Here is a 23,846-nt window from a genome sequence, read left to right on the forward strand (position 1 = left end):
CAGGCTCCAGGCCCTGAGCTAGCTGTCAGCACAGAGCCTGATGCAGGGCTCGACCCACGAACCATGAGATCATGACCTGAGCCGAAGCCAGACACTTAACCGACTGAGCCACCTAGGCACCCCAATGTTTTATTTATTTCTGAGAGACAGAGAGAGAGAGGCAGTGTGAGCAGGTCAGAGAGAGAGGGAGACACAGAACCTGAAGCAGGCTCTGAGCTAGCTGTCAGCACAGAGCCTGATGCAGGGCTCGAAACCACGAACCATGAGATAATGACTTGAGCCGAAGTCGGACGCTTAACCGACTGAGCCACCCAGGCGCCACATCAATTATAAGATTAAAATAATTATCAACATGTCTTTAGAATAAACTAAGATTATGTAGGAATTTTTAGTATATACAAAATTTTACTACCCAAGAGTGACAGAAATAAGTGAGGTGTTACTGCACACAGTTTCAACAGAGGCAAAGCAGGTGTGCTCTATTTCATACTAGTACATAAAAGGTCATTTTGTGTAGGACCCACACAACTGAGGGGAAACGAGAGCCCATCATTTTAGTTAACCAGTCTGTTATATTACAGGGCTATTTCTTGTATCTCATTCCAACAAATGAATGAGATTTTCTCTTTCTAAATTTGGGACTTTTGAGACATAATAACTTAATTCACAAATGCCTAAGTTTTAGGGCAACTGACAAATACTAGCTATTCTCTTTTAATTGAGAAGAGAGTTAAAAGACTAATTTGGCTCAGATTCTAGTTTTTACATAATCAATAAATTCCCAGGGGGAAAAGGTTTTTCCTATTTTCCTGAACTCCTCTTAATTATTATTTCTATCTTGCCACAGACAGTGAGTAGTGTGAGCAGTATTTTTAGAAGTTGTAACTGCGCAACATAAAAGCAAAGACGAAGAGCGGAAATGAACATATTTATGAAGAGCTGCTTAGTTTTCCAACAGTCTCTGTTGTCAAGTTGAAAGTATAATTGTTTCCTGTTACCTAGATATGGTTGTGATGTGGGAAGAGGGGAACCATGAAGAGATAAAGAGCATTAACTTTTAGAACTATAAATGAATATGGGCCTAAGTACATTTTAACAAAGACTCGAGTCAACGTTAATTTCTATTACCTGAAAGAATGTTACCCAACTATTTTCCACTGCCTTTAAAAAAAAAAAACATAAAAAATATAACAGCTCCACTGTTCTTAAATTAATATTACCATGAAAGATCTAAAGATTATAAAACCAAGAAAATTGCTTTTGTGGTTAAAATCCTGAACAGATACACATGAAGAAACTCCCAGATTTCTGTTATTAAAAGCTGTACTTGGTGGGGCACCTGGGTGGCTCAGTCGGTTAAGCCTCCAACTTTGGCTCAGGTTATTATCTCACGGTTCGTGAGTTCAAACCCCTTTGAATCCTCTATCTCCCTCTCTCTGCTCCTCCCCAATTCGTGCTCGCTCTCTCTTTCTCTCTCTCTCTCTCAAAAATAAAAATAAACATTAAAAGACTTAAATAAAAAGCTATACTTGTTTTCTTCATTAATCAAAGTTCAAAAATCACAATTTCATCATACATGAAATAATTGTTTTCTCCACATATTTTACAAGGTGCTTTTCTAGTTACAACAAATACTTTTTCCATATACACAAATGCTCCAAGAAAAGAGCAAAACTGTTTCCTTTTTTTAAAATGGGAAAGTGATTTTCCCCTTAATTTTTTTTTTAATTTTTTTTTTTTATTTATTTCTAGGAGAGAGAGAGACAGCATGAGCAGGGGAGGGTCAGAGAGAGAGTCACAGACTCTGAAACAGGCTCCTGGCTCTGAGCTGGCAGTCAGCACAGAGCCCGACGTGGGTGGGGCTCGAACCCAGGAACCGCGAGATCATGACCTAAGCGAAAGTCGGATGCTTAACCGACTAAGCCACCCAGGTGCCCCTCCCCTTCTTAATTGATAAGGTTCTACTTAACAAAGTCCACACTTAAAGGTTTAATAGATTTCCTTTTAAACTATGTTCCTCATTGAGAACCAAGGCACAAAGGGTACCTAACTAAGTAAAGGTGTATAAACTCAGAAATACACACTCAAAATTTTTAAATTGTTCAAGTACCATAATGCCATTTACATTTTATCCTATCTAGTGCTACTTTGGGGTACCTAGTTGGCTCAGCTAAGCATCTGACTTTGGCTCAGGTCATGATCTCATGGTTCATGAGTTTGAACCGAGCCCCGCATAAGCTCTGTACTGACGTGTCAACACGGAGCCTGCTTGGGATGTTCTCTCTCTCCCTCTTTCTCTACCTCTCCCACACTTGACCATGTGCACACATATGTCCTGTCTCTCTCTCTCTCTCTCAAAAATAAATACATAAACTTATAAACAACAAGGACAACAAAGAAAATGGAGTAACAATTTCCAGTGGGCCCGTCTTCATGCTCACAGTTCACAAACAGCAGAATGTTAACACTTCGGCAGTGTGAAATGCTGCAACAGGTGGAAATACACCTGCATGCACAGTAGCTAAATTGCAGTGATTCAGCTCTATCAGGAAAGGGAGCAACCACTTTGATGGGCTCACTGGCTCTACCACTTTTGGTCTGGATGCAGATTTGGACTCTAGGAGCCCCCAGGTTCAACCAACAGCAGTGCAACCAGATAGTGCTTTGGAAAATGGCTCAGCAGAGAATTCTCCTGGGGTGTATTTCATCAGCCTGACACTCCCAACTCTGCCAGGGAACAGGCTCACGAAAGGCTCCCTATCATACAGCTCTACCCTCAGTGTTTCAGACATCCCCGATGAGGTCTTGCTGGCCTAATCAGGACTTGTGTTCCTTCTCAGGCTTATCTTTCTGGGCCTGATATAACTTCAGAAACATATTTTAAGCAAAATAATAAATTGTAGAAATTAAACAATAACAAATATCCCAAGAGTACTTAGAACAATCTCCATCAGATCTGGGAGGCTGAACTGAGCCAAGCTGTCCTCAGGGGCACAAACTCCATTGCAGGCCACCTGTCACTTGCCCAAAGTCACAGACTGGGGAGAGAGCTGCCCACCAAAGAGGAGCCAGAAGAACTACTCATATACTGTTTCAAGGCCTCTTGAACAGTATATGAAATTTCATATTGCATCTTCTTCAGTATATAGGAAATTCGGTACTTGACTATTTCCTTCACAGGGTTCTGTCTTTGGGAACTTTTCCTTCTCTTTGTCTCCTTTTAAAATAAATTATACTGGGGCGCCCGGGTGGCGTAGTTGGTTAAGCGTCCGACTTTCGCTCGGGTCATGATCTCGCGGTTCGTGGGTTCGAGCCCCATGTCGGGCTCTGTGCTGACTGCCAGCTCAGAGCCTGGAGCCTGTTTCAGTCTGTGACTCCCTCTCTCTCTGACCCTCCCCTGCTCACGCTGTCTCTCTCTCTCTCCTAGAAATAAATAAAACATTTAAAAAAATAAATAAATAAATAAATTATACTAAAATACCAACACTTGAGTTGCTTCTCGTTAGGAAAACAACAATGGCTCAACAGAAAAGTAGTGTGATGTGGAGGGGAAAATAGTAAACCAAGAGCAAAGACCTCAATATCACTTGGGGGCTGTTACTGCTAGTTGGCCCAGCCAGGCACTAAGACAAGAGCAGTGTACAGTGGGTTCTGCATTCTAGCAGTGGGTGACATACAAATATTGTATAATTTTATATACAGCTTTCATTATTAAACATGCTTCATCTTTATGCTATCATACTATAATAAAGAATCTATGTGTTTGTTTCCTTAAGTTGTCATGCAAACTAGACTTGACTTCAAAACAGGTGCCAGTAATAAAAATAAAGAGAAGTCAGATATGTACTATCTAAATGTTACCTGTAAGTGCAAAATATCAGTAAATGAGAATTAAGGTTATTTTCTAGAGGATTCACACCAAACTCTAGAAGAGAAACGATTACTACAATGGCTCCCTTAATTCTTAGTAGGGTAGCTCTAAACTTAATTGGCTCATGATAACATCTCAAGTCCTATTTGTCCAATCCATTTTCTCTTTAGTAAATTATTTCAACTAATGTGAATTTAAATGATGAAAAGGAAAATGGAAGTGGCTAACTCTACAGTAAAAATCAGAGTTGGCAGTTAACAAGTATCCTGCATCAGGACGTTGGTCTGGACACTGGCCATCTTCGGTCCACCCTATCACTGAGATAATGGGAGAAGGGAAGGAAGTCAATTACACTTAGGGATAAATTAAATATATTTAAAGCATCTAGTACAGTGCCTGGCATCTAGTCAGTACCCAGAAAATAGCTATCATTCTTACTATCATGTGCTACCATATCACACATGAAAGAAATAAAATCCTGAGAAGTTGGTTTTCTTGGGTCACACAGGTAGTGACCCAAGGGATTTGAACCCAAGTTCCTTTGGCACCAAAACTCCACCTTGTTGCCTACAGAACCCCATTTTGCCACCTGTAGTTGAGTCTAATGGTACAAAGTTCAATGGGCCGAAAATTCACTTGACATCGAAATTAACTTATCAAGTCAAAGTCTGAGCCATCTACATAACTATAACACAACTGAACGATGGCAAATTGTTTTTATATTTGCAAAGAAAATGAACTATGGCCAGCCAGCATAAAATTTTTTGTACACTTTCTTAGTCTACTCACTTAAAGCTCATTCAAAATAATGTAATTACTCTGTCCCACTTATAAATCTGAACGCTGCATACATTTTAGTCATCTCATTTAGGGAATCTACTACAGAAGGGTGCACAAACCCTGCATGGAAAACCTAATACGTGTTGCTACTTCTCATACAGGATTTGTGACATGCATAATTCCTTCTGGTGAAATTAGTATCGTAAGCTAATTCACTGGCAAATAAATATGTGACATGTATTTATAAACAAACTGTATGAAAAGCCAAACATGAAAATATCTGCTAAACCAGCATACAGTTAAGAAAGTGATATTGATGGGGCCTGGGTGGCTCAGTTGGTTGAGCATCCAACTTAAGCTCAGGTCATGATCTCACGGTTTGCGAGTTCAAGCAAGCCTGCGTCAGGCTCTGTGCTGACAGTTCAGAGCCTGGAGCCTCCTTCAGATTCTAAGTCTCCCCCTCTCTCTGCCCCTCCCATGTTCATGCTCTCTCTCTCTATATATATATATAATAAATTAAAATGTTTAAAAAAAAAGAAGAAAGTGATATTGAGCTAAGGTCTTGTTAATAGGGAAAAAAAAACCCACAATGTTCAGGTGGGGAGAGTTTCTGACAAAAAGAATGAAGTATGGGCTCAACAACAGGCCACTGAATTTGGTAAATGCATAAATAGAAGTATGAGTCGTCCATTCATTCACTGAAAAACTGTCATACCTATTGTTTAGGTGGGCACAGAGGTGCTGTCTGGTAAGGAAGACCGATGATGTGGATCATCAGAGAAAGGAAGGAATTCCCACTCACAATTCATTTTCCTTCATAAAAGGAGCTTTTCCCTGAAAAGTAAGATGTCCGTGGGGCACCTGGCTGGCTCAGTCACAAAGCATGTGACTCCTGATCTTCAGGGTTATGAGTTCGAGCACCACAATAGGTATAAAGATTATCTAAAAATAAAATCTTTATTATTTGTTGCATTTTTTAAATGTTTTTATTTATCTCTCAGAGAGAGAGAGACAGTGTGAGCTGGGGAAGGTCAGAGAGAGAGGGGGAGATACAGAATCTGAAGCAGGCTCCAGGCTCTGAGCTAGCTGTCAGCACAGAGCCCAACACAGGGCTCGAACCCACAAGCCGTGAGATCATAACCTGAGCCGAAGTTGGACACTTAACAGACTGGCCACCCAGGTGCCCCTAAAAATAAAATCTTTAGAGGCGCCTGGTTGGCTTAGTGGTTGGAGTATGTGACTTTTTTTTTTTAATGTTCATTTTACTTTTGAGAGAGAGAGAGAAAGAGAGAGTGTGTGTGTGAGCAGGGGAGGGACAGAGAGAGAGACACACAGAATCCAAAGCAGGCTCCAGGCTCTGGTCAGTACAGAGCCTGACACTGGGCTTGAACTCACAAACTGTGAGATCATGATCTGAGCCAAAGATGGACGCTTAGCCAATTGAGCCACCCAGGAGCCCCTGGAATGTGTGACTCTTCATTGCAGGGTTATAGGTTCAAGCCCCACATTGGGTAGGAGATTATTTATAATCTTTAAAAAAATAAAATAAAATGGGTCGCCTGGGTGCCTCCATCAGTTGGGCGACTGACTCTTGATTCCAGCTCAGGTCATGATCTCAAGGTTCGTGGACTTGAGCCCTGCATCAGATTCTGCACTGATAGGATTCTCTCTCTCCCTCTCTCTTTTCCTTGCCAGCTCATGCAAGCGCTTTTTCTCTCTCATTCTCAAATAAACATTTTTAAAAATGTAATAAAGTAAAATCTGAAAAAAAAAAAATAAAAAGAGTAAGATGTCCCAGTGAGGAAATTAATACCTCCAATGGCCGTTCCTGAGATCTGGAGAGAAAGGCCATTCATAAAGGGCATATGTGGGCACAGGCAGAGAGAAGTATACTTCAGAGGCAAACTATTCTCCTAAAAAGTACAAAGGTCTTGAATTGTTCACAAATATTCTACCCTATCAATACCTTCATCTGAAGAAAGAAAGATCAAGGAAGAAAGATCCTGCTAAACTGAGAGCAGAGAAAAACTGCCTCATCTGTAAAAGGTTTCTAGGCCCATAACCTGGCTCATAAATGTATTGGGAGAGGGGGTATCCATGAACCACCTGATACTATCTACAAAAAGTCTGCATTTTCACCAGAGTCTCAAAGGGACCCATGATTCGTATAGCTTTAAAAGTCAAAGTTCAGGCAAAAGTGTCACAGATACAAACTCAAAATCTGACTCTTCTGCTTATGAGCTGTGTGATCTCCCAGATTAGCAGAGCAAATCACCCAATTTTTCAGAACTTCGGTTTTGACATTTTAAAATGGAAAAGATAATGCCTAACTCCATGTGAGGATTAAATGTGATAAGGCACAGTAAGCTTCCAGCACAATATTGTTCATCCACCCAGAAGGAGGGCGGCAGAAAGCCACTAAAACTCCTAATATAATAAGGAATGAAATCTGAACCTTTATACATCAAGGACAACGACAAGAATAGTGAGAGTCCCCAAAACACCATCAGTTCCCTACATCCACTGTTTCATAACTCAACTCCCAAACCTCCCCACATGAATAAATTCATGCCTAATTCCATGCGGTCATGACATCTGTAGCAGATTGTTGGGTAAAAGAGATTCAAGGATATCTCGAATGTCTCTGACATGGAAAATCCAATACTGGGAGAAAAGCATCTCAGACTTCTAGCTCTTAAATCTATTAGAAATTAAATGAAAACAGAATACTTCATTTCTTTACGTAAACAGGTTTCCAAATTCCGCAATAACTTGTGTGCTATGTTACTTATGTTAAAATGCATAACATCTTCATGTTTGTATTTTAATTCCTATACTTGTTTACGTAGCTGGTTCTCTTTTTTTTTAAGTCGCTTTATTTATTTTTTAGTAATCTCTGTACCCAATGTGAGTCTCGAAGCCAGAACCCCAAAGATCAAGAGTTGCATGCTCTTCTGACTGAGCTATCCAGGAGCCTCTGTATGGCTAGTTCTTAATTACCTAGACCAAATGAGAAAAGTAACAGAAAATATAAAAATTAGAGGGGCGCCTGGGTGGCTTAGGCAGTTAAGCGTCCGACTTTCGCTTAGGTCACGATCTCGCGGTTCGTGGGCTCGAGCCCCGCATCGGGCTCTGTGCTGACTGCCAACTCAGAGCCTGGAGCCTGTTTCAGAGTCTGTATCTCCCTCTCTCTCTGACCCTCCCCTGTTAATGCTGTCTCTCTCTATCCTAGAAATAAATAAAAATATTAAAAAAAAAAAATTAAAAAAAAAAAAGAAAATATAAAAATTAGAAAAATCCTTGCTCATTTTAATCAGTTTTGGACTTTGGAAACCTCACTTTATCGAGGTAGAGAGGCCAACCTAAGATTTCTATTTGTTTCAGATGATCCAATAGATTTAACCAAAGATATTTACTGATACTCATCTATACAATAATTGTATCTGATCTATAATCTGCATAACTGAATGAATAAATACTCAGCCCAAAAGCCTGAAAACTTTGCAGGTATTATACTTTTACCTTACACACGTTTCAGTTATTTTTAGAGTCCAACTGAAAACAGCTAGTACAGAAGGAAATACGCATGAAATTCTTGAGGTCTACTCAGATAACAGTCAAGATAAGGTCAGTGGATATTTGGCATGCCTAAGACACTAATTTAAAATAAAACACTCTGATAGCCAAGAACACTTTCTAAAGTTGTGCTTGAGAGGAATGGTTTGCATTATATGCTTGATGCCTCTCTATAACAACAAATCCCTTAGCCAGAAATTTCCTCATCAGCCAGAAAACATGATGGGATGAACGTATTCAAAAAAGCCTGACATTCCCTCGATACAGCAATCTTACCTTAGGGAGTCCCTACAACCTGACTGTTTTCTGACTGTTTTAGAAAAAGCCCCAAAGTGAAAAAGAAATAAAATTCTAAAGAAAAAAGTGCTTTCCTGTCTGTGTTCAAAGCTTTGTAAATATTCAACTCTCTCCAGATAATAAAATCATACAGCAAATAAAAGCTGACTTAACTGAGCTGCTATCTATGCTTCTCAATGTAAATTCAAAACAAGTACCTTAATTTTATGTACTTTTTAAAATTTAAAACGTTTTATTTATTTTTGAGCTGTCAGCACAGAGTCTGACGCAGAGCTCGAATCCATGAACCGTGAGATCATGACCTTAGCCGAAGTCAGAAGCTTAACCAATTGAGCCATCTCAGTGCCCCAAGAATCTTAATTTTAAACTTAAGTAGACATTTATTCAGCAACTAAGTACTGTAAGGTACAAGACACCATTTCAGACAATGGTGACATTAACAGTCCTATGCTGATAGAGCTTACATTCTAAAGAATAAAAACTTACCATATGTGTAATGCACTTCGAACAGAAGTTTTAAAAACCTTGCTGAAGATCTGTGATAAGCCATTACAGAGTAACCAAATATCCAAGTCTTTAACTATAATCTTAAAATGAGAGGTCACAGGAAGAAGTTATAAATTTTGCTCAATTTTTCACCTGATTCAACAAAATGCTTTGGAGGTAATTTTAACGATGGCTTAGTATTGATCTCAACTTCAAAACTGTAGTTATATACGTAGACCATATACAGAGACAACAATGAGGATCCCCCCTTCCCCTATACACACCCAAAACACTCCAAAATAGCCAAAAGAAACCTCTAAAATATACGTTATAAAACTGACACATAATGAATGTATCATAGCAAAACCATGAAGAACTTCTCTTTAAAAGGGTTCTAGGAGGGGCGCCCGGCTTGCTCAGTTGGCGGAGCACCTGACTCTTGATCTCGAGGTCATGAGTTGGAGCCCCATGTTGGGAGTAGAGATTACTTAATAAATAAAAGGTTTTTTTAAAAAAAAAAAAAAGACTCCCAGGGTTAGGGAACCTGGCTGGCTCAGCCCCTAGAGTATGCAACTTCTGATCTCAGGTCCTCAGTTTGAACCCCAAATTGGGCGTGGGGATTACTTAAACAAAACAAAAACAACAACAACAAAAGGCTTCCCAGGTGTTTTAAGTTACTTATTTCCTAACTGGAGACTTAAAATCTTAACACACACACAAACACACACACACACGTAAATTTAAGTTGAATAAGGACTTCGTGATAAAGGAAGGGATCCTGTATAAAAAATAGTACTAGGAGCACCTGGGCGGCTCAGTTGGTTAAGCGTCCAACTCTTGATTTCAGCTCAGGTCATGATCTCAGGGTTTTATGATTTGAGCCCCAAATCAGGCTCTACAGGGTGCCTTGGGTGCCTCAGTCCGTTAAACCAAATCAGGCTCTACGCTGAGTGTGCAGAACCTGCTTGGAATTCTCTCTCATTCTGCCCCCCACCCCCACCCCACTAACACACACTCTCTCTGTCTCTCTCTAAATAAATAAACTTAAAAAAAAGAATAGTAGTAGGCAATTAATCTAATTAAAACCCATGATAATATGATAAAAATAGGATTATCAAAAATGGGGGGGATGAGGGGGTGGAGAAAAAATAGAGGGGCAAGAGACAGAGACACTGTACAAATTAATTTCAACTGGCATGGATAAAGAGGTTCAAATATGACTGCTGAATTACAATGGTTCATTAAAATTTTAACAGTCTAGTAACATAAAAAGTGTGATTACCAGGGCACCTGTGTGGCTTAGCTGGTTTAGCCTCTGACTCTTGATTTCGACTCAGGTCACAATCTCAAGGTTGTGGGATATAGCTCCTCTCAGTGTGGAGCCTGCTTAAGATTCTCTCTCTCCTCCTTTGCTCCCCTCTCTCTGAAAAAAGCATAAATAGGGGCACCTGGGTGGCTTAGTTGGTTAAGCGTCCGACTTTCGCTTAGGTCATGATCTCACGGTTCGTGGGTTCGAGCCCCGCGTCGGGCTCTGTGCTGACTGCCAGCTCACAGCCTGGAGCCTGTTTCAGTCTGTGACTCCCCCTCTCTCTGAACCTACCCTGCTCACGCTGTCTCTCTCTCTGTCTCCTAGAAATAAATAAAATATTAAAAAAAAAAAAAAAAGGCATAAATAAAGGGGCGCCGGGGTGGCTCAGTCGGAGCGCATCCGACTTCAGCTCAGGTTATCTCATGGCTTACGAGTTTGAGCCTTGTATCAGGCTTTGTGCTGAAAGCCTAGAGCCTGGAGCCTGCTTTAGATTCTGTGTCTCCCTCTCTCTCTCTGCCCCTTCTCTGTTCATAGTCTGTCTCTGTCTCTCAAAAATAAATAAATGTTAAAAAAACTTTTAGGGGCGCCTGGGTGGCTCAGTCGGTTAAGCGTCCGACTTCGGCTCAGGTCATGATCTCATAGTTCATGGGTTCAAGCCCCGCGTCGGGCTCTGTGCTGACAGCCAACTCAGAGCCTGGAGCCTGTTTCAGATTCTCTATCTCCCTCTCTCTTTGACCCTCCTATTCATGCTGTCTCTCTCTCGCTCTCTCTCTCTCTCTCTCAGAAATATATAAAACATTAAAAAATGAATTAATTGAATAAAATAATTTTTTTAAAAAACATAAATAAAAAAATACATGTTTAAAAAATATATAATTACCAGTGACCACTATACTTGCTTTTACTATAAGGACATTTTATGAATAAACATTGCTTCTTCCATATACTAAGAGAATATAAGATATTAACAAAGGAATTAATCTGAAAGAAAAGTGGGTTAGTCACCACAACATGGAAATGGGAGTCATAAACAACAACAGTAATGAGAAGTCAGGCTTACTGGGAGTTTCTCATATACCAAGTCCTCTGCGGAATGTTTTTCCTTTACCACTAAATCCTTACAACCACCATCAAGTATATAGTAAACCTGTTATCCCCAATCTACCAATGAAAATCAGTGGACTTGAAAAATACCAAGTCCAAATGTAATTGGACAAAATCACTTTTTAAAAAAATGTTTTCTGGGGCGCCTGGGTGCCTCAGTCGGTTGAGTGCCGACTTCGGCTCAGGTCATGATCCCACGGCTAGTGGGTTTGAGCCCTGTGTCGGGCTCTGTGCTGACAGCCAGCTCGGAGCCTGGAGGCTGCTTCAGATTCTGTGTCTCCTCTCTTTCTGACCCTCCCCTGCTCACGCTCTCTCTCTCTCTCTCACAAAAAAATAAAAAACATTTTAAAAAATTGTTTTAATGTTTTTATTGTGAAAGTTTCTTTCTCAATTTTGCATGGTCTTTTTTCAGATAAAACATTTCCATCACTGCTATAAGTGAATGAAAGAGATGCATAAAGTGGACAGGATGTTTGATTTATGAGTTAGGTGATGATGTGATGTGTCGCTTGGACAGGATCACAGAACTGATGGGTCACATAACTGGTAAGTAGCAGCATAGGGGTTCAAACTCAAGTGTTTCTGATTCAACTTGCAAATGTCTTAATAACTCTGTTAAACAGACTTCTCAAGAGACAAATAAAGGCAGTGCCCACCGAAGCACTGCCCAGAAAGGGTACCAGACTTAAAAGGCCTTGTCTGGTCCCAGAGGCCAGTACCATACCCCTTATGAAGATCGGTAAGGCTTTCAAGGCAGCTTCCTTCTCTGGTTCCAGTCTCACCAGCCGGCACCCGTGTGGCCTGCCTACAGGGAGAACATGGCCTGGCCAGGGAACACATATACTCAGGGCCCTTGGTGGCTCCATATCTCGTTGCAAATTACTAAATCTGCATCCTGCTTTTACATATCCTTCTCAGTAAGGTGGGGTAATGCAAGTCTTATTCCCTGAGAGGATTGGTGTTTGTTTATTTGTTTTGTTTTGTTTTTTAAGGGTGGGGAGAGGGGGAGGGAGGAAGAAAGAATCTTAAGCAGGCTCTGCGCTCAACATGGAGCCCCGCCTGGGGCTTGATCCCAGGATCCTGGAATCATGACCAGAGCCAAAATCAAGAGTCAGATGTTCAACTGACTGAGCCACTCAGAAACCCCAAGACAATAGGTTTTTAAACTGAACCACCTTACTCTAAACTATGCTGATTCCACCGAGGTAGTGCGGCCCCACTACCTCCATGTCCCCAGGTGACAGGAGTGGTTGTTCCCAGGTGACACCCTCTTGCCTCAACACATCCATCAAACCTCTATTAACATATACCCTCCAAACTGGAGAGAAAGTTCCCTAATTCCCCTTAAATTCTACAAAGGCTTTCACAGCCTCTCCTGAAAACATGTTATGAAACACAGAATGAACGACAGGCAGAGAATTTCAACGAGATTGTTGCTATGATGAACAGCCATATTTTCCTAAGGGGATAATGTTCTACCGTTTTTAGAAGTCACTTTCCACAGCTCAAATATGGTGAATTTAGAAAAAGTTAATCTAAGTTAACTAGATTGGAAACAAGTACATTAACCTTTCCATTTACAGTTTCTCAATGTATTATAAAATATCTTAGACATTTAAGAAAAATATGAAGATTAATAAACATAAACCCACGCATCCAGCTTAAGAAATAAAATATTACAGATACAGTTAAAGCCTCTGCGTAGTATTCTAATGATACTGTGTGGCCCCTGTAACTGTCATTCTAGAAGTAAAATAACTAAACAAGTAAAGACTTTTCTTTCTAATTTTTTTTAATGTTTTACTTATTTCTGAGAGAGAGAGAGAGAGAGAAAAACAGTGTGAGCAGGGGAGGGTCAGAGAGAGAGGGAGACACAGAATCTGAAGCAGGCTTCAGGCTCTGAGCTGTCAGCACAGAGCCTGACATGGGGCTCGAACCCACAAACCGTGAGATCATGACCTGAGCCGAAGTCGGAAGCCTAACTTACTGAGCCACTCAGGCACCCCAAGTAAAGACGTTTTTCCCTGAATTTAAATCTGGTGAGCAGCAGGGCTTATCAGCCAAATCTATACACTGTAATTTTGAGTCTGCTTGATGGGAGAATAGTGCCGGATAACAAACACCAAGAGCTCATGGTATGAATCTCCTAAGTGATGTATGGACACAAAGTCAGAACAGGTGTTACCCTGACTCAGAGTTCTTCTGAAGGGCCATTTGGTCATTTGGTAAGATTAGGCTGGGGCTTGAGCCATCTGTTTATATGCTACAGAGCAGAGTTTCTAGAGCTTTGAAAGGAAGAGTTTGTTAAACTAACTTCCTAACCACCACTGTCATTCAATATTGGAAATGCTGGGATGGTCTATCTGAGGGCAAGACCTTTTCTAGGGTCCACACCCGTTCCCTCCCAGAGCACTCTACTCTTGTTAAAATTAGTCTCGTTATGTTATGTGCCCATAGCTGTATGAAGTTGCTTGTTCCTGAGTATGGTAAGCTCAAACAAGCGATGGTCATTTCTCTGGACTTTTTGACTAACGGAGAAGGAAAGCAATGCCTGTGGGTTTAGTTCAGCCTGTTTTTATTGAGCACATTCCATGCCTGGTACTCTGAGTACAAAAATAAATTAACTGTGGTTTATTTATTGATTCTCAAGAAGTTGATTCTGTAGGGGCTGTAAGCAGACCTGGTGCATGAGAAAGAAGTGACGGGAAAAAAGAGCCAAAATTTTAAAAAAGGAAAAATGGGGGAAGTAATATATATACATAATTTATATATAATTAAATATATAAATTATATATTATATAATATGTATTATTATATTAATATATAATTAAATAAATATATATAAATAATATTATATATAATTTTATAATAATAATATTATATAATTATAATATATAATAAATATATATTTATTAATTAAATAAATAAAAATATATAATATAATAAATAAATAATATTATTTATATATGTGTGTGTATATATATGTGTGTATATAATTTTATATATATATATAAAACGACTGTAAGCAAACAGGGCTCATCACTGAGGCCGGCTCTCCTAGTTTACTTTCTGCTTCTTGGGCTGCTCCATTTAAGCTTCTTCCTAAGGTTCTGCCTCCTCTATTCAACCCCAAAGGGTCTGCTATGTCTTCTCGTTCTGTCCTAGACAGCCTCACGCCCTTTCCCAGCAGATGAAATGACCTAGACTGACAATTCCTGAGCTACAAGCCCACACATGCCTCTCCCTGCTCAATGTCTCCAACTAGCATCTTTTTTTAAAAAAATGTTTAATTTACATCCAAGTTAGTTAGCATATAGTGCAATGATTTCAGAAGTAGAATCTGCTGATTCATCCCCTAAGTATAACACCCAGTGCTCATCCCAACAAGTGTCTTCCTCAATGCCCCTTGCCCATTTAGCCATCCCACCACCCACAACCTCTCCAGCAATCCTCAGTTTGTTCTCTTTACTTAAGAGTCTCTTCTGTTTTGTCCCTCCGCCCCTGTTTTTATATTATTTTTAATATAAAAAATAATGTATTAGGTTCATCTGTTTTGTATCTTAAATTCTACATGAGTGAAGTCATATGATATTTGTCTTTCTCTAACTTCACTTAGCAACCAACTGGCATCTCTAACTCAGCACTTTCAGAAGTGATCTCTCCACACTTTCAAATCTGCTCTTCCGTTTATGCTTCCTCTCCCAGTTTCAGCCTCCAATGCTCACTGGAAACCTGAATAGCAATCTGGACCCCTGGCTAGCCCTTCTCTACACTTGGTAGGTAGGTCCTGAGTATCTCCAGATTCCACCCACTTCTCTCCATCCCCATCCAAATCCAAGTGACTACCGTCTGCACCACAACTGTTCCCTTCTACCCATTCTCCAGAGGGCCCACCATTCACAAAAACAAGCATACCAAATCCCTGCTTAAAATCCTTCACTCATGGGGTGCCTGACTGGCTCAGAGGGGCATGTGACTCTTGATATTGGGGTCGTGAGTTCAAGCCCCACGTTGGGTGTAGAGATTACTTAAAAATAAATAAACAAACAGGCAAATAAATAAATAAATAAAATCCTTCACTATCTTCCCTACCACTTTCAGGTAGAAAACCTGCCTCATGTCTTTGGCCTGCAGTTCCTTTGTTAGAAGTCTTTTCCAGTCTTTTATCACCCTGTACCATCCCCTTCTCTCTGCTGCCTCTCCCGTAGTCTACAGCACCCTCTACTTTCCCCAGCATAGCATGGGTCAGCCTATTTTCTTACTGGTATCAACACTAGGGTGAGCTCCCAGTATATATGCTCAAGGCACTAAACAGCTCTTTTATATCGAACAAGCAAATGATTCTGAATAGTCACCAGGAGCACACTTTATCTCTTCCTAACTTTTTATGAACTGTAACAACAGGATCTCCAGTTAGGAATATAACCTGGGCGTTTACATGGAATAATCAGTTTCTCCATCATCCTCTTACCCCCAACCCAGCAACCAAAGAGCTATCAGTACAGAGTCTGATGTGGAGCTCGAACCCACCAGCTGTGAGATCAAGGCCTGCGTGAAAGTCAGACACTTAATCCAGGTGCCCATCTATTCTGGTCTTTTTTTTAACGTTTCATTTATTTATTTACTTTTGAGAGAGAGAGAGAGAGAGGAAGAGCGCCCGCGCAAAAAGGACAGGGGCAGAGAGAGGAGGACAAACGATCTGAAGCAGGCTCCATGTTGACAGGCTGAAAGCAATAAGCCAGATGTGGGGCTTGAATTCGAACGAGAATTATGAGATCACGACCCGAGGCAAAGTTGGATGCTCAACCAACTGAGCCACCCAGGCGCCCCACATAGCATTTTAAATTTGAGACATAATTTAACTTCCTACAGACAAGCTTAGCGGTTTCCTGGGCAAACCTCCCTAGGATAACTATAACAGACTATTATTAGAGCTTTGGCTTTGGGGTGCCTGGTGGGCTTGGTTGGAAAAACATGCTGACTCTTGACCCTGAGGTTGTGGGTTCCAGCCCCACAATGGGTGTAGAGATTACTAAAGAAATAAACTCAGAAAAAAAAATAGTTAAAGAAAAAAAGAGCTTTGACTTTACTTGTACTTTAAATCACACCACCACTGTGAGCATCAGGCACCAATGTTATCCCCATGGTTCAGATGAGGGAACTAGGGCCCAGAGAAGGCACATAACTCATCCAAGGTTAAACAACCAGTTGGTGGGGAAACCAGAATTCAAACTCATACGATAGTCTTGGCATAGCCCGTGCAAAACAGTCAATGGATGTTGAATGAATGAAGTCAGTAAAGTGTACTAGATCAGGAAGACCCATTTGGGGTATCAGAAAATCCTAAGTGCATTACTATCTGATTCTGGATCGCATTTTGAGGGAACAAATATAAGCACCTTCAAAACTCAGGCACTGTTAAATATCTTCGGGGGGGGGAGAGGGGGACACTCAAAGAAAGACCTTTTGCTGGGAATCTCCTTCACAGGGAGGGGGGCTTGCCGGCTCTGAGGTCAAGGCCAGGGAGGGACATACTTTGAAAGCACAGAGCCAGCATGCACTAAAATGGGATAAAAAGGCCCGAAGCCAGGCTGGAGAAGCCGGCAGCCTCTTGAGGGGGCCGGGGGCTCACCTCTCGCAGCTCCAGTCTTTGGGCCACAGCCTCCAGGCTCTCCTGGCCAGTGCTCTCCACGGACAGCGTGAACTCCACAAACTCGTTATTGAGCAGCTGGATCCGGGCAACCAGGCAGCTCTTGCTGGACACCGTGTAGCGCCGGGTGCGTTTTAGTTTCAATCCGAATGGCAGTGGCATCTTCTTCTCCCTTGGAGCGTGGAGAGGTTGGAGAGGGAAAAGCACCGCCCCGATCCGGCGGCGGCGGCGGCGGGAGAAAGCGATCCTCCCCGGACCGCAGGAGCACTGCACAGTCTCCGGCCGCTCACCCCGCGGCGGCTGCCGCCATCAAAAAGCAACGGAGTCCCCGAAGGCCGGGCGAAGAGAGCATCCAGGCCGGTGCTGAGGAAAGAGGAACACCGGTGAGACAGGCAACAGCAACTTCAAACCTGCGTGTTTACAAAAACACGAATCAATACGCTTGCATGCAAGGAACAGGATCTGGGAGGCGGTGAGGAAGTTTTTCCTCGCACCGCGTAAGCCCCGGGGTCAGACTCCACCCCTCATTCAATCCTACAAATAGTGATAACCACCTACGGCTATCTTCAGGATTAAATGAGATAATGGTTGGCACTAAAGTGCCGCCAAATTTAGTAGCTCGCATTAGTGGCTCTAAATTAAAAGGGTTTTTTTTTTATAGTTCACTTTTTGGCTCCCCACCTCCCAAACACCCGATGTCAGGGTTCTTTTAGCCCGTAAGGGAGATAACCGCAAAACACCTCCAAAAGCGCTAAAAAGTCTAAACCCCACTGGACAAATGAACCCTGAACCCAAATGGGAGGAATAATCTCCTGTAACATATGGCAGCCGCGAGATTCAAGCGAGGTGAAACGCTTAACAAGCATTTATAGGGTCGTTTGCGGTGTATAAACATTTACGTCACCAAATCCATGTTTTTATTAACAAGGCAAACACCCTACAGACGCTGGTTATCCGAAGTCCGCCTGGAGCAAGGAAATTCTAAACAGGGTGGCCCCGGCTTCCCTCCGGATGGGGACGTCCAAAGAGGCGGTGGGACTTCACCTAAGCGGGGCCTCGGCCCAGAAGACGAGGCGGGCGAGGCCTGAAACGCCATTCTGAGCTAACCCGCGGCGGACGCGGCTCAGCAGGCGCCTGAGGCCCGGGACCAGGCGGAGAACTCGCGCGCGGACTCCCGCCGCGTCCTCCCAGCAGCGGAGCCGGCGGCGCTGCCCGCCTAACGCGCAGCCTCAGGAGCCCCGGAACCCTCCGTCTGCGACCACGTTTCAGGACGGACGCGCTAGGAAAGGACTGGCTCCGCCGCTCCCGGAGGGAAGGTTTAAAGAACCCAGCTCGAGCCCCGGGAGACGTTGGAGCCACCTGGGTGGTGTCCGTCCGGTTCCCGATTTGGAGCCTCAGGACACTCTCCTCCCTCCCCTCCCCCCTCCCCGACGCGATTTACATTTTTAAACACACCTGTTGACGGAAACGCCAGGCTGGAGCAAACGGAGCGGGAGCGGCGGCTAGGGTTTTTTTTCCCCCTAAAGGAGTCAGCAAAATCCCGGGACGGTTGCTACCCTTTGTTTTCTTCTGAGCGGAGAGGCCCCCGAGGACGAAACGTTTAGTTCGACCGCGGCTCGCAACCCTGAACTTGGGCGGGGGGACCAGGCGGAGGGGCAAGGTCCGCCCCCAATCCTCTCATCTGGGAGACGCAGAGCGCACGCCTCGGAAGAAGCGGCTTTCTCAGCTTCACACTGGGACGGGCTGAACTGCGAGTCGATCCCAGATTCCTCATTCCCAGTCCCCTGCTCTTGTCCACTTTTCCTGACTGCGTCTCCGTCTCAGAGGTGATGGGCACACGCGGCTGGGATGTGGCAGAGCTAGAGAGTTGGGTTTAGCTATTTCACTAGGCTTTGCCAGTTAACTTTTAGAATTCCATTCCACAAAAGTGTATTGCATCTCGGAGGACAAGGCAGTGTCGTGGAAATCTAAGAGGAACCCTAAGCCGTCGCTGCCCTTAAGGAGATTACACGCATGCTATAATTATAGACATGGCTGTATCTCTAGTAAGGACCGAGCCACGGTTTTCGCTCTTGCTGTTTTGTTTTTTGTGCTTTGGTTTGGTTTTTTGTCTTTGGAATTCTGGTTATGCCCAGTTAGTCAAAAAAAATAAAAGTGAAAAACAAGAAGTAGAGGAGAAAGGGCAAAGGAAAAGAACTGGGACTGCATAAAGTGTTGTTTTAAACAACAGCATTTTTTGCCGAGTACTTTCTATAGGTAAAGGCACCATACTAAGCAGGGGGAATAGAAATATAAAAAGATATGGTCTCCACTTGCAGTTTTCAATGCTTCCTCAGGGCATAAACTAAATAGATAGTTGAGGCAAAATGAAAAATCAAGAAATGAGAATTTTAAATAATAAGCTTTTTAACTAAAAAATTGCCTAAACTTTTAAAAGTTTAGATGTACATAACATGCCACATATACTACATAAATACCTTTCATGAGATGAGGAGGTGGATTTGAATTTTATATACAAATTACAGTAACTAAAAGTAAGACAAATTAAGTAGTGTGATAAAGAGACAAGATATTGCATATATAGAGAGGAAAGATGAATATTTGTATTGAGTGTTCAAATATGGTAGACTGCATTACAAAGACAGACCAATGGCTTGGGGAAGACAGTAGATATTACTCTATATAACTTAATTATTAACTTAAAGCTCTGATTAAGCAGATACAGAGCAAAACTTTCAGTTGTCCCTGAAATCTGAAATGTACAGCATCAGAGATAAAGAAAAGCCAATGTTCTTTATTTTGGTAGATGTTATAATTAAAAAGTTGAGGGGTCAATGTGGGTGTGGATGTGGATGTCAGGTACCTTTCTCCCCAAGATCTATCCACAAGAATAGCTTGCTTTTTGCTTATTTATAGAAAATCTACTATTAAAAAATACTGCTTAATAATTTAGAAAATTATCAGTGATGAATACATTTTAATTTTCAGTTATGTATAGTATTCACTAGCAAATGAAGTAGAAATAGAAGTTGCTTTTGGGGGATTTCAGGTGTAAAATATGCAGTAATTTGAAAGGTCTGGAATTATAACTTCTCTACTAAGCAAATAATTCATAATTCGCTTTTGAAGGAAAAATTAGGAAATACTTTATAAAACCATTCTGTTATGTAATAATGACTACATATTAAATTCTTGTCCACCTTTCAAAAGGCAGTCTGAGATGTCTGTGAATTCATCTTAATGTTTTCACATCCTCTTTCAAACGCTTTTCAAATACACTGTCACTCTGAATACTGTCGTTTCCACCCTTGCTGCTAAGATCCTCCCCACATGAAATTTTGCCAATGAAACTTTAAAGTAAAATCATCGCTAAGAGTATATGAAATCTTTAGAGTAATACATAAATCTACAGCATTAAATCAGACATGTTTCTCACGGACTTATGCGTAGATACTCGAGAATACAATACCCTAGAAACAAAAACAGACAACTATTATCAGAGTAAAATTACTGTCATATCGCAAAGTTAAAAAAAATCTGTCAGCAACTAACTAGGCATACAGCGATTGTCATTTAGAGCACACGGAGTGTTCTGAATGTTTGCGAGTACGCTATTATTATAAGGCGCTCTCAGCAAAAAAAAAAAAAAAAAAAAAAAAAGGACGCGTATGCCAAGACCAAGCCAATCTAATCAGGATCTGCAGAAATCACAAGTCGGAATTTGCAGACCCAAGAATTCTTTTTTCCAGAGTAAACACTCTACTCCAAAACCAAGTCATCACCAAACAATCCTTCCCTACTCGCCTTCACGCCAAAGTTACCCGGCAAATTTCGCACTTAATATTCCGAGAGGCACAAATATGCCTAAGACTCTTAAAACCTTGATCCTGAATTCAGCTGCAACAGTCAGCCGAGCTCAGAACAGAAGTTCAAGACCCCCTTTAAAAATGAACCCAACTAGATCACGGAGAACCTGGAAAGGGAAGACTTTCCTCTTTGTTACGCTCCTGCGAGGGGTCTGGGAACTGGGACCCGTCCTCCGGGACTCCAGGGCTGGCCGACGCGCTCCGGGGTCCCCGCCTGCGGACACCCCACCGCTCGGCCCCCGCGCCCGCCCGCCGGCCCGCCGGCCGCGGCCCCGCGCCCTCACCTGCTCCCGCTCCCGCATCCTCGGGGCCGCGCGCCGGGCTCAGCGGCCCGCCTCCCGGGGTCCCGCGGCGCGGCAGCCGCAGCCGCGCCCGCACGCCAGCCCGCGCCGCGGCGCGCTCATGGGGCTCGCGCGCCTCACTTCCTGTCTCCAAATCCTCGGCCCGCAGACCATTCCCCTGGGCAGAGTCCGGCGGCGGCGACGGGAAAGGCCCGGCCGGCCAGGCGCGCCGCACAAAGGAACCGGGCGGGGGTCGGGGAGGCGAGAGGACGGACGGACGGACGCGCTCGGGACGCGCGGCCGGAGCAGCAGAGCGGCCGGGGCCGGGCGTCCCTCCCCCCTGAGCCGGGCGGGCGGGCGGGCGGATCTGGGGAGGCGGCGGCGGCCCGTGACCTCAGAGAGTTGGAATGCGGGTGGCGGGGCGCGGGGGAGGTGCGGACAGCTGCGCCCGGCCGCCGGGGAGGGGGCGCGCCGCTGCTTTTTTAAATCATATGACCACTTATTTTAAGAGTTTCCAAAAAAAGCAAGCCTTTTAATAAAAATGAGGGGAGGGGGATATTATTTCGGTTCCAGGTAAAGGGTTGTACTCCTTTGTTGTTAGGTGGTCCGTGATATGCTGTAATTGCTGGAGTTATCCGTTTACTGTTGAACATTGCTTGAAACGATTCACCTATGTTCTTTCTTTTTTCCAGGCTTACGTCTAAAGGTAATACCCCATAAAAAAGGGAAAACGCTGATTAGTACTGGGTGGGAAAGTCTCCACCCCGTCTCCCCACCAAGAAAAGGTTAATAAGGTCTCAAATATCCTCCCAATCTCCAAAAGAGCTGTATATGCAATACAGAATAAAGCGGCTAAGGATGGAGGTTCCATGGTCAAGTTGTCTAGGTTCAAATCTCAGCGCCAACACTTTCTAGCTGGGTAACCTTGTGCAAATGCCGGTGACCTCTCTGTGCCTGCTTCCTCTCTTCTATAGGGAGAATGATAATAATCACTGCCTAGTAACTTGTATAAAATATATGTGAAGTGTTTCATTTAACCTTCGGCCCTATTCACAGTGTTTATTATTACACTATACTGTATTTTTACGCTGCATTATTACTACTGAATTGCAACATTTAAGGGGAGGAGCAAAACTGTGACCCTACCATCACAGTAGGGTTGTTCAATCTTTACTTGAAGTGTGGTGTGAGTGATTGGAGCACGGAAGCTTTTATTATGTACGTTTTAATTTAAATGATTTTAAGTTTTTGTGTCTAGGCCCAACATGGGACTTGAACTCACAACCCCAAGATTAAGAGTTGCACCTCCACTGACAGTGGCAGCCAGGTGCTCCTAAATGACTGTTTTTAATAGCGTTGTTTCTGGAAAGTTTTTTGTATTACATTTTATTTCTCATTTTCTACAACAATTAGCAGACATTTGGGGTGCCTGGGTGGTGCCTCAGTCGGTTAAGCGTCCGATTTCAGCTCAGGTCATGATCTCACGGTTCATGGGTTCCAGCCCTGTATGGGGCTCTGTGCTGATGGCTAGCTCAGAGCCTGGAGCCTGCTTCAGATTCTGTGTATCCCTCTCTCTCTGACCCTCCCCTGCTCACACTGTCTCTCTCTCTCTCTCAGAAATAAATAAAAACAAACAAACAAAAAAAAAATTTGAAAAAGAAATTTAAAAAAAAGTTAGCAGACACTTAACTGAGTACTTACTATACCTAAGTCATGGTCACTGCACACAGGGGGACTCCTGGTCTAGTGGAAGATGAAAACACCCACACATCATACATACATCATAGAGGCATAAGCACTATGAGAGAACAAAGCCTGGTTTGTTCTCTCATAGATTCAAGTCTGGTGATGGAGCTAAAAGCAAATAAGATTACATGTGTTTCTAACGGAAAATTAAATTAATTCTGTTTGTAATTGATATTTCAACAGGATATCACGAGGGGAATTCAAATTGCATGTGAGGAAAGAAAAGAGACATGAAAAATGAATCCCTGTTCTGGTCTCCCAAGCTAGGAAGACTGAAATTATGTGAGATTGTAATACCTTTCTCCTCCTCAGCCTATCATCAAGACCTGATATTTCCTCCTTTGTAATGACTCATGCTTTCTTCTTTCCCAGATTCATTTGGTTTAGAATTGTGGGACCCAACATTGGTCCCATCATTTTACATCCGGATTATTGCAGCAAGGGTGGTCCCGCATCTGGTTTCTCAGTTCTCTCTTCTTTACATGCTAATACCAAGCTTCCCTCTCCCTTGGGTTTATCACTCCCAATGGACCCCCAAGGCTAGCTTTTCTGTCTGTCCTTTTGGGGGCTTTCTAAGCTGGTCCTAGCCTCTCTGGCCATCCTTAATTTCTCTCTTCCCCTTGAATCCCCCCATCAAGTGTTTCTCCTGACCCATAGCACCTCCGGCCCTGCCCCCCTTTCATTTGTCTGAGCCTTTCCAAGCCCCAATTCAAGGCTCTCTGATTCCAAGACAACTTTCTAGCCACCCCATTCCACAGTGATCTCCACTCTTGGCAAGAACTTTAAAAACTATCTCATGAAGGCTTCTTTTATATCTCCTAGAATTCCCAGGACACTACTGGCAGAGAGTAGGCACTAAATAAAAACGTGTTAATTGAAT

General features: G+C 42.7%; 1 protein-coding gene across 3 annotated transcripts in view; it reads right to left on the reverse strand.

Annotated features, from left to right (window-relative positions):
* Positions 1–21,470, reverse strand: part of PTPN21 (protein tyrosine phosphatase non-receptor type 21) — a 77,148-nt gene extending 55,678 nt beyond the window's left edge. Inside the window, exons 1-2 of one of the 3 annotated variants that reach the window (XM_039232524.1) lie at positions 21,224–21,470; positions 17,056–17,436 (exon numbers count right to left, since the gene is read on the reverse strand). In XM_039232524.1, coding sequence (XP_039088455.1) covers positions 17,056–17,235 — 180 coding nt within the window. In that variant the 5' untranslated portion in view covers positions 17,236–17,436; positions 21,224–21,470. Of the gene's footprint in view, positions 1–17,055; positions 17,437–18,117; positions 18,186–18,528; positions 18,672–21,223 lie in introns of those variants that run through there. The other 2 variants (XM_039232525.1, XM_039232526.1) reach the window with 2 other exon arrangements.
* Positions 21,471–23,846: the final 2,376 nt, after the last annotated feature.

This window comes from Hyaena hyaena, unplaced genomic scaffold (assembly GCF_003009895.1).
Source record: "Hyaena hyaena isolate Hyena2069 unplaced genomic scaffold, ASM300989v1 scaffold_67, whole genome shotgun sequence".
In the NCBI taxonomy this organism is placed as follows: domain Eukaryota; kingdom Metazoa; phylum Chordata; class Mammalia; order Carnivora; family Hyaenidae; genus Hyaena; species Hyaena hyaena.